Consider the following 14,712-nt stretch of genomic DNA (forward strand, 5'->3'; position numbering starts at 1 on the left):
TGTTTTTCTTCAAGTAATACTGTAACCTTGCTTTGAGAATGACTTTCAAGACTAGAAGAGTGTAAGCCAGTACCTTAACATACATCATGAATGTAGTATTTTTTGGAAGGCTCTGTTTGATGAAAAACTACTTATAATGTTTTACAGTATGAGGCATTGTCTCATTCTGGTGAGAAAAGTTAACTGGATTGCTTGTATTTCAGTTCAAACAGGGGTTTTACAGAGATGCACTGTATGAATGGACATTCAAACTTTGTGTCCTGTGTATGCATCATAGCACCCAATGACACATACCCTCGTGGACTGATTGTAACAGGAGGCAACGACCATAACATTTGTGTTTTTACATTGGATAGCCCAGCACCACTGTACATTCTAAAGGGACATAAAAATACAGGTAAGAGTTCACTATTCTATTTGCTAAGTTTCATGATGCTTATTTGCAATGACCCTTTAAAATGCACAGCAGAAGCTTTAGATATTTACTGGAAAGGAATTAACCTATTACAGTTTCATGATACAACTTTGAGTTGCCCTAATGGTAGCAAAGTTTGTAAATGAATGGAATATGATTTTCACGTATTGAACTTTTTTGAAGTTGCTTTGTGGGCTTGTGATAAAATTAAACAGCAGTACAAACTAGAACATTCAGAGGCATTACAACACTGCAGATTAAAGGCATTCTTGCTTTGGAGGTTAGTTGCTTCTTAACTAGTAAAGAGAAATCCTAGAAGTGTTGATTACTGAATTCATTTAGATTTTCTTCCATTTTCATCAGTTTTATTCCGTTCGTTTCAGAAGGTTCTTACTATGTTTTCCAGCACATGGCACCTTCCAGTACCTTGTCCCAGTTGTCATTCATTGTAAGCATAAACAGTGAATTTTCGCAGGCTGTTCAGCTATGGAAATTGCCACTGTTTAGCCTGGTCCTGTTTTTGCCTCATGTTCACATGCATAATTTCGGTAGAGGATTCTGGATAACAGGAACCCTGGCTGGTTTTATTTCCCACTCCTTCATCCCTAGGTTCTTGAGTCTTTGGTACTGAAGTAATTTATGCTGGTTTTACCCTGTCCCAGTTGTCAGATCTTCTTGGTCTGTATGATTCGGTACGATTTTGATCAGTACTGCTTCTGAGCTGTGGGATAGCTGCTTATGTTTTGATATATTGTTCCAGTCTGCTGCAGTGAAATCTGTTTTTACAATTTCTTCTGTACAGGAAATATTTACCATTTGCATAAATTTGAGCTTTTAAGAAACTATGTTTAGTGGAGCCATATAAAATTGATTTCTAAGTTATCACAGTGGAGTTTCACTGTGGAAAGAAGACAATTGAAAGATGGGCAGTTTGGATTTCAGGATCACAATACTCAGAATTGGAAGGGCATCCTGAAATTGTGCTCTTAGCATTTGTTGAGGGATAAAAAGCTCAAGAAATGCAAGGGATTACTTGTATGAGGGAAAACATTTGTATATAAAGTGAATTAATCTAGGAAATATGTTTGAAGGTATAAGATTAGCAATGAAAGGTGGTGAATGTGTTCTAACAGATTGCGAGTTGGTATTATATGCGGAGACTTGGAATACGAAAGCAAAGAGGTAATGTTGAACTTTTAAATTTAGAGTATTGTTATCGGTTTTGGGCATCCCAATATAGGGAGGATGTAGAAGTAATGGAAAAGCTACAGTTGAAGTTTACTCGTATGTTACTATGGTGAAGTTCGACAATTATCAAGCTAGACTTGAGAAGTTAGGAGTATTTTTCTTCAGAGCTGAGAAAGTTAAGGGGATGACTTTATAGAGGTCATTAAGATAATGAAGTTGATCGTGATGGATTGTTTTCACTGGTTAGCAATATGTTAATGAGAGACCAGATTTAAGATAATCCCAAAGAATTGGATGGGTGAGTTATAACACAGGGCTGGATTTTACAGCCCCTCAATGCCATGGGTCATGGCGGGGAGGCCCGTATAATGCTAGCAGGAGCGGCTGCCATGACCCACGACGCCGAGAAGGCCCCACCAGATATTAGCGGCGGTGAGGCCTCGGTGCAGCCTCCCGCCACTTGGCTGCGGGGCCTTCATTAAAATATTGAAATGAGGTTAATAAAAATGCAGTTCAATTTACCTGCTCCCGACGGCCATCCCACTTCGATTTTACGGTCGCCGACCGCAACTCGCATCCCTTCAGAACTCCGTATGGAGTTCTGAGGCAAGACACCCAGGGGGAGGGAGGAGAAATAAAATTAGCGGGGTGGGGGGGGTGCATTGGTAGCGGGAAAAACAATCCTTATTGGCTGTGGGGATGGTGGGAAGGGGTTTCGGGTCAAAGGGAATAAAGCTGGGGGGTGGGTGGGGGGGAGGGGGAGGGAGAGCTCGTTAGTAATAACTTTTTTTGCAGGGGTAGGCCAAAAACTGTTTATGCATGGGAAGGGTGGGGGGGTTGGGTGTGCGGTGGGAGAGGTGATTACAGATGTGAGCAAATCTTTATTTAAATTTTCATTGAACCTGCACCTTTTTTAAAAAATGTAAATTTCTCCTGAAAGGCTGGAAGCCCTTTAAAAATGGCAGTGATGCAGTGGCGCCGGATGCCGTTGCCGGGGACGTGATGGCGCCTCCTCTCTGTCATCAGGGGTGGCTGCTCCGCCCCTTCCATTTAAATGAGCCCCCATGCGTAATATCTCGGGGGCAGATGCTCTGTGCGGGCGGGCCGCTGACCTCAAAGCGCGCTGCCGCGATGTGCAGCGCGCTAATAAAATTTAGCCTACATTCTTTATAGAGGGGGTAACTGGAATGTGGGATCTTCTACCAAAACCTGTTCTCAAACCAGAATTTTCTGGTAAATGCTTTTAAAAGGAAATTGGATAATTGCTGGGGGAAAAAAAGAGAAACTTTAATATGTATGACGAGTGAGCAGAAGCATTAGATTTGCTTATGTGGCACAGACTTAATAAGACAAATGGCCTGTTATTGTGTCATTCTAATTTTAGAAACTCTTAGCAATTAATATAATTGAGCCTTGATTATACACCATACTGGAGGGACTTCTTTATTAGTTCGGGGCATGTGCATGTCACTGGTGAGGCCAGGACTTATTGCCCATCCCTAGTTGCTCTTGAGAAGATGATGGTGAGCTGCCTTCTTGAACCGCTGCAGTCCTTGGGGTGTAGATACACCAACAGTGCGGTTTGGAAGGGAGTTCCAGGATTTTGACCCAGCGACAGTGAAGGAATGGCGATGTAGTTCCAAGTCAGGATGGTGTGTGACTTGGAGGGGAACTTGCAGGTGGTGGTGTTCCCATGCATCTGCTGCCCTTGTACTTCCAGGTGGTAGAGGTCGCTGGTTTGGAAGTGCTGTCGAAGGAGCCTTGGTGAGTTGCTCCAGTGCATCTTGTAGGTGGTGCACGCTGCTGCCACTATGCATCGGTGGTGGAGGGAGTGAATGTTAAAGGTGGTGGATGGGGTGCCAATCAAGCGGGCTGCTTTGTCCTGGATGGTGTCGAGTTTCTTGAGTGTTGTTGGAGCTGCACCCATCCAGGCAAGTGGAGAGTATTCCAATCACACTCCTGACTTGTGCCTTGCGTCACAGGACTATTTTTTCTCCTCTGTTTGAAGCAGCGCGTCTTTACCAGTCTGTTTGAAGCAGCGCGCCAGCAGCTGCGCCTGTTTCCTTGGCCACAGCAGGAGCGAGAGCGGGTCACACGGTGTACTGTAACTTTTAACTGGATAGAGACTGGCTTCAACCAGTTTGAACTAGAGTCCAGCGACGCGTGCTCTGCAAGATGTTGTCTATTTCTCTTAGCAGAAAAACTACATTGAGTTACAGGCTGTTATTGCTTAAGGGAGAAAAATCCCTGGGGAAAAAAAAAGAACATTGGCCTTCACAAGGGACTGTCTGTCGTTTCTTTGTGTTTGCTGGAATTCTCAGTAAAGTTTCTACTGAAAAACTACGAATTTTAGAATCCAAATAGACGTATGGCTATGCTCCTTGTTAAAAGAACTGTGTGACATCTTCTGCAACCAAAGTGCTTTGAATGCCATCTGTTATAGACTCTCAATTTGCCTGGACACTTAGAGTGGCATCTGATTGTTCTAATCCGGGGCACCTCACCAACCAGGAACGTAACTCACTAAGACTTACAGCCAAAGCTACTTATTTTATTCCTAAGGAATACAACTTTTAAAAACCAGTTAACCATTGTTAGTTTTGAATGTATGTGCGTGTGCATGGGGAGGCTTACGTTAAATAAGTTATAAGGTCTTTAGACATAGGTTTATTTTAATAGTGTTCACATTTAGTTTATTAATAAATAGTTAATTCTTTGTCTAAAGATACCTGGTTTGGTGCATTTTATTCTGGGGGTTAATAAAATGTTTAATTTGGCTGATTTCCGGTTAGGTGGGAAAACTTTAATAATATGCTGCGACCTGTGGACTACTGGGACTGAATTGACAGTTCATTGCTCCCGCCTCAGTCGTAAAACTTGTAGATGGCATTGGGGCGCCAGGAGGTGAGTTACTCTCCACAAAATTCCCAGCCTTTCATCTGTTCTTGTAGCCACAGCATTTATGTGGCTGGTCCAGTTCATTTTGTGGTCAGTGGTGACCCCAGGGTGTTGATAATGGGGGATTCAGCGATGGTAATGCCATTGAAAGTCAAAGAGAGATGGTTAGATTCTCTCTCGTTTGAGATGGTCATTGCCTGGCATTTGTGTTGCATGAATGTAACTTGCCACTTATCAGTCCAAGCCTAGATGTTATCCAGGTCTTGCTGCATATGGACATGGGCTGCTTCAGTATCTGAGGAGTCGCAAATGGTGCTGAACGTTGTGCAATCATCAGCGAACTTCCCCACTTCTGACCTTATGATGGAGGGAAGGTTATTGATGAGGCAGCTGAAGATGGTTGGGTCTGGGACACTACCCTGAGAAACCCCTGCATGGATGTCCTGGGGCTGAGATGATTGGCCTCCAACAATCACAGCCATCTTCCTTTGTGCTAAGTATGATTCCAACCAGTGGAGAGTTTTGTCCTGATACCCATTGATGCCTGTTTTTCTCAGGTTCCTAGATGCCATACTCGGTCAAATGCTGCCTTGATGTCAAGGGCAGTCACACTCACCTCACCTCCGGAGCTTTCTTTTGTCCATGTTTGGACCAAGGCTGTAATGAGGTCAGGAGCTGAGTGGCCCTGGCAGAACCCAAACTGAGCGTCACTGAGCAGGTTATTGCTGGGTAACTGCTGCATGATAGCACTGTTGACTATTCCTTCCATCACTTTGCTGATGATCGGGAGTAGACTGATAGGGCGGTAATTGTCCGGGTTGGATTTGTCCTGCTTTTTGTGTACAGGACATACCTGGTCAATTTTTCACATTGTTAGGTAGATGCTAATGTTGTAGCTATACTGGAACAGCTTGGCTAGGGGTGCGGGTAGGTCTGGAGCACAGGTCTTCAGTACTATTGCCGGAATGTTGTCAGGGCCCGTGGCCTTTGCAGTATCCAGTGCCTTCAGCTGCTTCTTGATATTGCATGGAGTGAATCGGATAGGCTGAAGACTGGCATCTTTGATGTTGGTGACCTCAGGAGGAGGCTGAGGTGGATCATCCACGTGGCACTGCTGGCTGAAGATGGATGCAATTGCTTCAGCCTTGTCTTTTGTACTGATGTGCTGGGCTCCCCCCATCATTGAGGATGGGGATATTTGTGGAGCCTCCTCCTCCTGTTAGTTGTTTAATTGTCCACCACCATTCAAGACTGGATGTGGCAGCACTGCAGAGCTTGGATCTGATCTGTTTGTTGTGGCATCGCTTAGCCCTGTCCATTGCATGCTGCTTCTGCTGTTTGGCATGCAAGTAGTCCTGTGTTGTAGCTTCACCAGGTTGACTTCATTTTAGGTATGCCTGGTGCTCCCCCTGGCATACTCCCCTGCACTCTTCATTGAACCAGGGTTGGTCCCCCAGAGGATGGCAATGGTAGAATGGGGGATATTCTGGGCCATGAGGTTACAGATTGTGGTTGAATACAGTTCTGCTGCTGCTGATGGCCCACAGTGCCTCATGGATGCCCAGTTTTGAGTTGCTAAATCTGTTTGAAATCTATCCCATTTAGCACGATGGTAGTGCCACACAACACGATGGTGGGTACCCGCAGTGTGAAGATGGGACATTGTCTCCACAAGGACTGTGCGATGGTCACTCCTACCAATACTGTCATGGACAGATGCATCTGCGACAGGTAGATTGGTGAGGATGAGGTCATGTAGGCTTTTCCCCCTTGTTGGTTCCCTCACCACTTACCGCAGACCCAGTCTAGACCCTTTAGGATTCTGCCAGCTCAGTCAGTAGTGGTGCTACATGCCATTTTTGGTGATGGACATTCAAGTCCCCCACCCAGAGTACATTTTGTGCCCTTGCTGCCCTCAGTTCTTCTTCCAGTTGGTTTCGATATGAAGAAGCGCTGATGCATCAGCCGAGCGGGGGTGGTAGGTTGTAATCAGCAGGAGGCTTGCTTGCCCATGTTTGACCTGATGCCATGAAATGTCATGGGGTCTGGAGGACTCCCAGGCAACTCCCTCCCAACTGTATACCACTGTGCCACCACCTCTGGTAGGTCTGTCCTGCTGGGGTGGTGATGGTGTCAGGGACATTGTCTGCAAGGTATGGTTCCATGAGTATGACTGTCAAGCTATTGCTTGACTAGTCTGTTGGACATTTCTCCCAATTTCAGTGGATAATGGAAAAAATTGAGAAGACTTTGACCTTTGCATTGACAGGGCATCCCAAAGCACTTCACAGTTAGTTAATTTTTGAAACTTAGTCACTGTTATGTACAGTTTCATGACGGCCAGTTTGTGCACAGCAACATTCCAACAGCAACAACAGGATGAATAACTAGTTAACTTTTATTTTTGGTCATGTTAACTGATACTGGGAGAACTTCCTGCTTTTCATCAAAAGATTGTCACGGGATCTTTTACATCCACCTGAACAGGGAGATGGAACCACAATGTAATGTTAAATGCAAAGATTGCACCTCTGATAATGTAGCGCTGTCTCAGAACTTCACTGAAGTGACACCTAGGTTGTGTGCTCAGGTCCTGGAGTAGTACTTGACTCAGATGGGAGTAGTACCACTAAGCCAAGCTAACACTTGGTAGGTAATCAAAAGTTCTTCTCAGCTTCATCTGAGTGAGTTTTTTGATCCTGATTGTTTTATTTAAATTATTTAATCAATTTCATAATAGATGCAGATGAGAGTTTTTCTATTTTTTTTTTAAAAAAAAGCTATTTACTGAAAAAGAAATGTCAGGATTCTGATGTCCACTGTTTTCTTTCTGACATGAAACTAGCTGGCTTGTGGCTAAATATTAGAATTGCATGGATATTGAATTCTACCAAATACTGGGTGTTCAAGTAACATCTTAGACTGGATCTAGAGTCTGTGCAAAATCAATTTAAAATCCTCCATTGTCTATAGGCAGTTTATTCAAAGCTAAGTCCAAAGTTCTACTTGCCTCTCAGTTTTCATAATTTTTTTCAGATAATCCCAGTTCCACATTGTTTCATGCATTTGTTTCTCTTCTAGTCTGTAGTCTGTCAGCTGGAAAATTCGGCACATTACTCAGTGGATCTTGGGATACAACCTCTAAAGTCTGGTTAAATGAGAAATGTTTGATGACTTTACAGGTATGTCTTTATTTTCCAGCCTTTTAACAAAAATTGTTAAGTGCATTCTCGCTATTATTTGAAGAAGTATATTTTTGCTTTTAGGGTCATACGGCAGCAGTATGGGCAGTAAAGATACTACCTGAACAAGGTTTCATGTTGACGGGATCTGCTGACAAAACAATTAAGATGTGGAAAGCAGGCAGATGTGAGCGTACTTTTACGGGTATGTCTGTATTTTCTTTGGACAAATCCAGTTCATAGTTCCGTGCATATTTGCTATTGAACTAAAGTCGATTTCACTAATGGTCTCTGAATTCTTCTAAAGTAATTTCTATCTGCTAAAAATTAGGCGTTATAATGGCACTTTTAGTCCAGGAATAATAACTTATTACCTCGGCAACAAAATCTACTAAGATCTTGACTAAATTTTTTGTGTTTCTGTAAATCAAAGACTCGGAACCTTTTTTTAAAAAAAAAATGAAGGAACATAGTGTAAATGCACTGTGCCCTTTTGGACCATACAACAAGGAATTCATAGTGTTTTTTTACTAAGTTAACTGATCTCAGGCATGACATGCTGGAGGTACGAGAGAGCCAACACAACCTGCGTTGGAGTTGCAGCTGAGCAACATAGTTGAAATCATTGGGCACAAAAAATGTTTCTGTAGAACTATGTATCTACAAGTAGACCTGCAACTTTAATTTAACGGGTCTCCCAGGTAACAATGGATTTGTTTCTTTAAAAAAAAAAATTCATTTATGTCAGACACAGTGTTAAATTGGAGTCACATGTCCAATGTACAGTTGATCCAACTGGACAGAACAAAATTAATCCAAGCTGTCAAAATTAGACGGTATGATGAATTATACATCACAGTATTAATAGATCAGAGAATTTACTAAATGAGTAACAAGTCAATAAGGCCCTAACAAAAACAAATCAAGCACTAGGATTAATTTCTGGAGGAATAGAATTGAAAAGTGGGGAAGTTATGCTAAACTTGTATCAAACATTGGCTAGACCACACTTAGAGGCCCAGGAGAGAATGCAAAAAAAAAAAGATTTAAAAGAATGATGCCTGAACAGGCTGGGTTTCCTCTCTCCTGAAGAGAGAAGGTTAAGGGGTGACCTAATAGATATTTAAAATTATGAAAGGTTTTGATAGAGTAGAGGGAAAGCAGGGAAAGTGTGGGGAACAGCAAAACTAGAGGCCATCAATATAAGATACTCACCAAAAAGTTCAATAGCGAATTCAGAGGAACTTCTTTCCCTAGAGAATGATGAGAATGTGGAACTCACTACCATATGGCCAATAGTATAAATGCAGATACAGGGGAAACTAGATAAACATATGAGGGAGTATGAAAGAGGGTTATGTTCATTCATTGAGGAAGAATGGGAGGTGGCTCGAGTGGAGCATAAGTGCCATCATAGACTGGTTGTGTCGAATGGCCTGTTTCTGTGCTGTTTATTCTGTGTTATTCCATGACATACTTGCATGCTAAACTCTTTCAGAATGGTAATTATTTTTCATTTTAATTTTGTCTTCCTGTTCAGATAAACAGGAAGTGTGTTTCTTGAAGCTTTTCAATGAGAATTGCTGGAAAGCATTTTTCAAGTTATGTTTTTATATTAACTTTGACCTTTTTTAGGTCATAACGACTGTGTTAGAGGACTGGCCATTTTGAATGAATTAGAGTTCCTGTCTTGCAGTAACGATGCTACTATTCGCCGATGGCAAATCACTGGGCAGTGTTTGCACATTTATTATGGACATACAAATTATATCTATTGCTTATCAGTCTTCCCAAATGGAGAAGGTAAGTCTTTGTTGTAAAAGTAACTCTGCAGCAGCCCTCAATTATGGAATATTTGAAACACTTAAATTTAACTGGTCAGACTGCAAGTGTCTGCAAGCATGGAATATATATTTTAAGTTGCTAAAAACTAAATGTTATGCCTGACCAGTTGAATTCGTGCCAAAATTATTATTATTCAGACTACCGATTCTCAGAGCCTAAAAGTTGAAATGTAAATTCTATTTTTCTGATACGAATGTGTACTTTTGGATCTATCTTGCATCCGTTCAGTGATGTAAGTGACAATACTTTTGGAGAGATGGTCTTAAATGTAAATTAGTGCTTATGTCATCAGAGAAAGTTTCCAAGCAGAGTTTCAGGTAGTGGAGCCTGCTGCCTTAGAGCCAGGAATGCTTTTTTTTTCACTTGTTTATTTTGAATGTAAATAACCTATTTAAACATTGGCTGTGTGAGTAAAATCTTGACTTCCTCACAATCCTGGATTAAGTTAATCGTGTGTGTGTGTGTGCATATGTATGTAACAGTCAAGTCCTATTAACTTGAAGTAGTTTCATTCAAAGTAAGTTTATACCCGCAGTTAACTATTATGTTGGTGATAAAAAAGTTAAAAATGTCTCTATTTTCATGACCCAATTTCTGCATAAATGGTAACATTCGAGAGATGGGATGTGGCTTTTTGGTAGGTATATTGTAGATGCTGGACACTGTAAGGAGTGAGCAGTCGTCAGAGGAGCTAGGATTTAGGTACAAGTCGACCCAATTCTTCGGAGCAGATTGGCATGGGAATAGTGTTGGAGGGCTGATGAGATCTGAAAAGGACGTATTCATTTTAGTTAAAGAAAAAACTGATAGTTAACTACAGTGTATGAAATGCCTTCTCTTCAGATGTAACTTGTCTGTAAATTAGTTTAATAGGAAATGCATCTCTAAGTCTTGTGTATGACACGCGCTTCCTGCCAACATTGTAACCTTATTTCCTGTCGTGCTTTTTGTTACTGTTTTTAATCAGAAAAACCTATTTCAGCATTTTATAATGGCGAAATCCTGTCCATATGTGTCAATATGCTGTAGCAGTAGACACTGACCATTTAGTGTGACCGGGGCAAAAGCAGTGTCAATAGAGTACTACGCTGCTGCCGATATTGCTATAAACATTAGGAGCTGAAAGGATGGAAAGATAAGTACAATGGAAGTATAAGAGAAATTTAAACCTCATCACCTTGAGCCAATACCCAGGCATGATTGAAGCAGCGTGACATGACCTTTCTGTAAACAGTGACTCCTGACAACGCAGCAGCCCGCTGACGTCATCAGAGTGCTCCAAGCTGTGCACATGTGCGCAAGCGGTCTCCTGCTGTCTGAGATGCTGCGCATGCGCAGCCTACGTCTTGCCTTGCCAGGACTAAAGGTACATGTGCAGGAAAATGCTAACTGGTGCATGTACAGTAAAACGCTCACTCCTCTCTCTTTTTTTCCCCCCCCCCCTCTCCACCTCTGCCGCTTCCCGGCCGCTCGCTCCCCGCTTTTCCTTCATCACCCCCCTGCCCCCACTCTCTCTCTCTGCTTCCCTCTGCTGCCCACCCCGGCCTCCCACTCAGTGCCCACCACCACCCCACCCCCCAAGCCTTCCCCTCCTCCCCTGCCCTCTGCTCCCCAACCCCCATCCCTCCAGACGGTACAGAAGCTAGCTCTCGGCTGCGGGCCGACTCCTTCTTTTCGGCCACTCTCCACCCGAAGAAGCAAAGTGGGATTTGGGGAGGGGGGTGTGAGTGGCTGGAGTAGGGGGTGTGAGTGGCTGGAGTAGGGGGTGGAGAGTGAGCAGCCGGAGAGCAGGATCGCACTGAAACCTCACAGAATTACGGAGGATGTGCAGCAGTCAGAGGTGCTGTCCTTCTGATGAGACTTTAAACTGTGCAATGTTTTCTGAGTACCAAACATGTCCATTGTTTGCTGCCGTGGGTTGAAGTTATTTTTCTATGATAAATTGAGGCAGCACCATCTTTAATACTGGCAGCTGCATCAACATTGCAGACAGTGACTTTTCAGTGAAACAGGCTGCGTTTGCGCATGTGCTTGTACAGCGTCACCTAGTGGTTGCCTTGTCAACAAACGTGGCCTTCTGTAAAAATAGGCAATACATACTATACAGAAAACTTTTCTTATTGTTTATCTTGTGTAGTATTGCTCACATTGTAGGCCTTCAAGAAGAGCGATGTTATCTGCTGTTGTTTTTCTCAGGAAATTGACTTATTGGGGTCATCCCAAGATCTGCAAAGAGAAAGTTGGTTGAGTTCAAAATGGACTGCCAATTTGCTATTATCCGTCTTTTGCGGATGGTAAAAGTTAAAATGACCCACATTGTGTGTTAGAATTCATGTGGATGCTCTGTTTCATAAGTGCAAGAACAATGGTTCCATATAAAACCATGTAGGTGTTCCCCACTTTAAGGCTACAAGATGTAATTGCTTTGCATTCTTTGTGTGAAGGGTGTCTTTACTTACAGATCAGCTTGCAGATGAGGACTTTTTTTTTTCATTTGCTAATCAGTTAACAGGTTGGCGTTTGTTTGGAGCTGGTTTTCTTGCAATAAGGAAGCTGAAGCAGCTAGCACTTTAAGATTGCATTGGATCAGTGAAAAAGAGCCCAGTTCAGGAGGTAGAAATTGTAAATTATCATAATAAGAACATAGAAACAGGAGGAGTAGGCCATGTGGCCCCTTGAGCCTGCTCCAGCATTCAATAATATTCTGGCAAATCTGTTTGTGTTTCAAGTTCCACATTCCCATCTACCCCTGATAACCTTTGATTCCCTTGCCTAACAAGAATCTATCTACCTCCACCTTAAAAATATTCAATGTCTCCACCTTCACCTTTGGAGACAGAAAATTCCAAAGTGTCTCAACCCTCAGAGAAAAAAATTTCTCCTCATCTCTGTCCTAAAAGGGCGACCCCTAATTTTAAAACAGTGCCCCCTAGTTCTGGACTCACCCACAAGAGGAAACATCCTTTCCACATCCACCTTGTCAAGACTGTTCAGGATCTTATACACTTCAATCAAGTCTCCCCTCTTCTAAACTCCAGTGAAAACAAGCCCAGTCCGTTCAAATAGGAGCAGGGTTAGGTCATTTGGCCTGTCAAGCCTGCTCCATCATTCAAACCAATCATGGCTGATCATCTACCTTTACGCCATTTTTCCCCCACAATCCCTTGATTTCATTAGTATCCAGATATCTATCGATTTCTGTCTTGAACATGCTCAATGAATGAGCTTGCACAGCCTTCTGGGATAGAGAATTCCACAGATTCACCACCCTCTGAGTGAAGAAATTCCTCCTCATCTCAGTCTTAAATAGCTTGCCCCTTATTCTGAGACTGTGTTCCCTTGTTCTAAACTCACCAGCCAGGGGAAACATCCTACCAACATCTACCCTCTCACACCCTGTAAGAATTTTGTAAGTTTCAATGAGATCCTCTCATTCTTCAAAACTCTAGTGTATACAGGCCCAGTTTCTGTAATCTCTCCTCATAAGACAATCCTGCCATCCCAGGGATATGTCTGGTGAACCTCCGTTGCACTCTCTCTGGCCAGTATATACTTCCTTAGATAAGAAGTTTGCAAGTTCTCCCTGTGGGTTTTCGCCAGGTGCTCCGGTTTCCTCCCACAGCCAAAGACTTGCAGGTTGATAGGTAAATTGGCCATTATAAATTGCCCCTAGTATTGATAGGGGAATCGAGGAAAGGTGGGATGTGAGAGGGTAATGGGATTAATGTAGGATTAGTATAAATGGTATAAACTCGGTGGGCCGAAGGGTCTGTTTCAGTGCTGTATCTCTAAATAAATAAAAAACTGTACACAATACTCCAGGTGCGGTCTCACCAAGGCTTTACAGAATTGAAGCTCTCATAGGACAACCCTTGCATCCCAGAAATAATCTAGTGTGGATTTGTTGCACCCCCTCTAAGGAAAGTATATTCTTGCATATGGAGACCAAAACTGTACGCAGTACTTCAGGTGTCCCACCAAAACCCTACACAATTGTAGCAAGACTTCCTTGTTCTTGTACTCCAATCCCCTTGCAATAATGGCCAACTTGTCTTCCTAATTGCTTTTTGACTTTTCCTTCCGTGAACAAGGACACCCAGAACTTATTGCCAAGGGGTCAAACAGGCCACACGCAAGTGGTCTCTTTGAGAGGTGTGACCATGCAACAATCTTAAAGGCACTATGCAATGCAATAAAAGGGCCGTGTGCAGTGAAGAGAAATCAGAGGGAACATTGCCTGTTATCATTTCCTTAATAATGGAGTCCAGCATTTTCCTGACAACTGATCTCCAGCTAACTAGCCTGTTCCCTGTGGTTTTATTTCTTCCCCCCCTTTCTTGAATAGCAGTTACATTTTCTTCAATCCACTGGGATTGTTGCAGAATCTGGAGACTCGTTATTGTAAGACTCATTGTTTAAAAAGTTTATACTTTCCTTATCTGCTGTAACTCTTCCAAAATAAGGAAATCAAGACTAGGAGTCAATCATATGAGTAGTGTCTGCCATAGGGAAAGAATGACTCAGTCAGATGAAGTAGAATAAATTTGCCTAGGTCAGAGTAAAGTTGCCTATGATTAAGAATGCAAGAAGTGTCACAGGAAATGTTTAATGATGTACGCTACATGCAAGACCATCTACTGTTTCCCGAATGAAATTTAGTTTGAAGGTTTTTAAATATTCAAAAGAAAATCAAGGAAGTTTATTTCTATAGAAAAATCAGTGGACAGAAGTATTGAAACAAAGCAAACTGTAAAATAAATATGAACTGAACTAGGAATGCTTTGTTTGTATTTTGCCATAATGAACTCCATAGCAGACTAGCTAACGTGGGATTTTCCAGACCAAAATTATTTTTTGAAGTAGCAAATATTCTGCTTAAAATATGTTCTTAGATCTTCAGCCAATGAAAACAATCTTTTGATATTAATTTCTTTCGATAGACTTTGATTGTGATTGTGCATTGGTCTCTTTCTTCCATTCAGATTTTGTTACTGCAGGGGAGGATCGATCCTTAAGAATTTGGAAGGATGGCGAATGTACTCAAACTATCAGGCTTCCAGCTCAGTCTATCTGGTCATGCTGTGTACTGGATAATGGCGACATTGTTGTGGGTTCAAGGTAAATTTGTTGTCCAGCTATAAAGTCTCATTATATATAATTGTACAATACAACTCAGTCCTTCAA

At 42.3% G+C, this 14,712-nt stretch overlaps 1 protein-coding gene across 7 annotated transcripts in view; it reads left to right on the forward strand.

The window, feature by feature from the left end:
- plaa (phospholipase A2-activating protein) overlaps positions 1–14,712 on the forward strand; it is a 63,606-nt gene that overhangs the window by 6,700 nt on the left and 42,194 nt on the right. For 4 of the 7 annotated variants that reach the window (XM_068030235.1, XM_068030237.1, XM_068030236.1 and 1 more), the window contains exons 2-6: positions 204–397; positions 7,583–7,683; positions 7,768–7,888; positions 9,319–9,486; positions 14,511–14,646. In XM_068030235.1, the coding sequence (XP_067886336.1) occupies positions 204–397; positions 7,583–7,683; positions 7,768–7,888; positions 9,319–9,486; positions 14,511–14,646 (720 nt within the window). Of the gene's footprint in view, positions 1–203; positions 398–4,420; positions 4,508–7,052; positions 7,151–7,582; positions 7,684–7,767; positions 7,889–9,318; positions 9,487–14,510; positions 14,647–14,712 lie in introns of those variants that run through there. The other 3 variants (XM_068030240.1, XM_068030243.1, XM_068030239.1) reach the window with 3 other exon arrangements.

The sequence above is a fragment of the Heterodontus francisci genome, chromosome 4, assembly GCF_036365525.1.
Source record: "Heterodontus francisci isolate sHetFra1 chromosome 4, sHetFra1.hap1, whole genome shotgun sequence".
NCBI lineage: Eukaryota > Metazoa > Chordata > Chondrichthyes > Heterodontiformes > Heterodontidae > Heterodontus > Heterodontus francisci.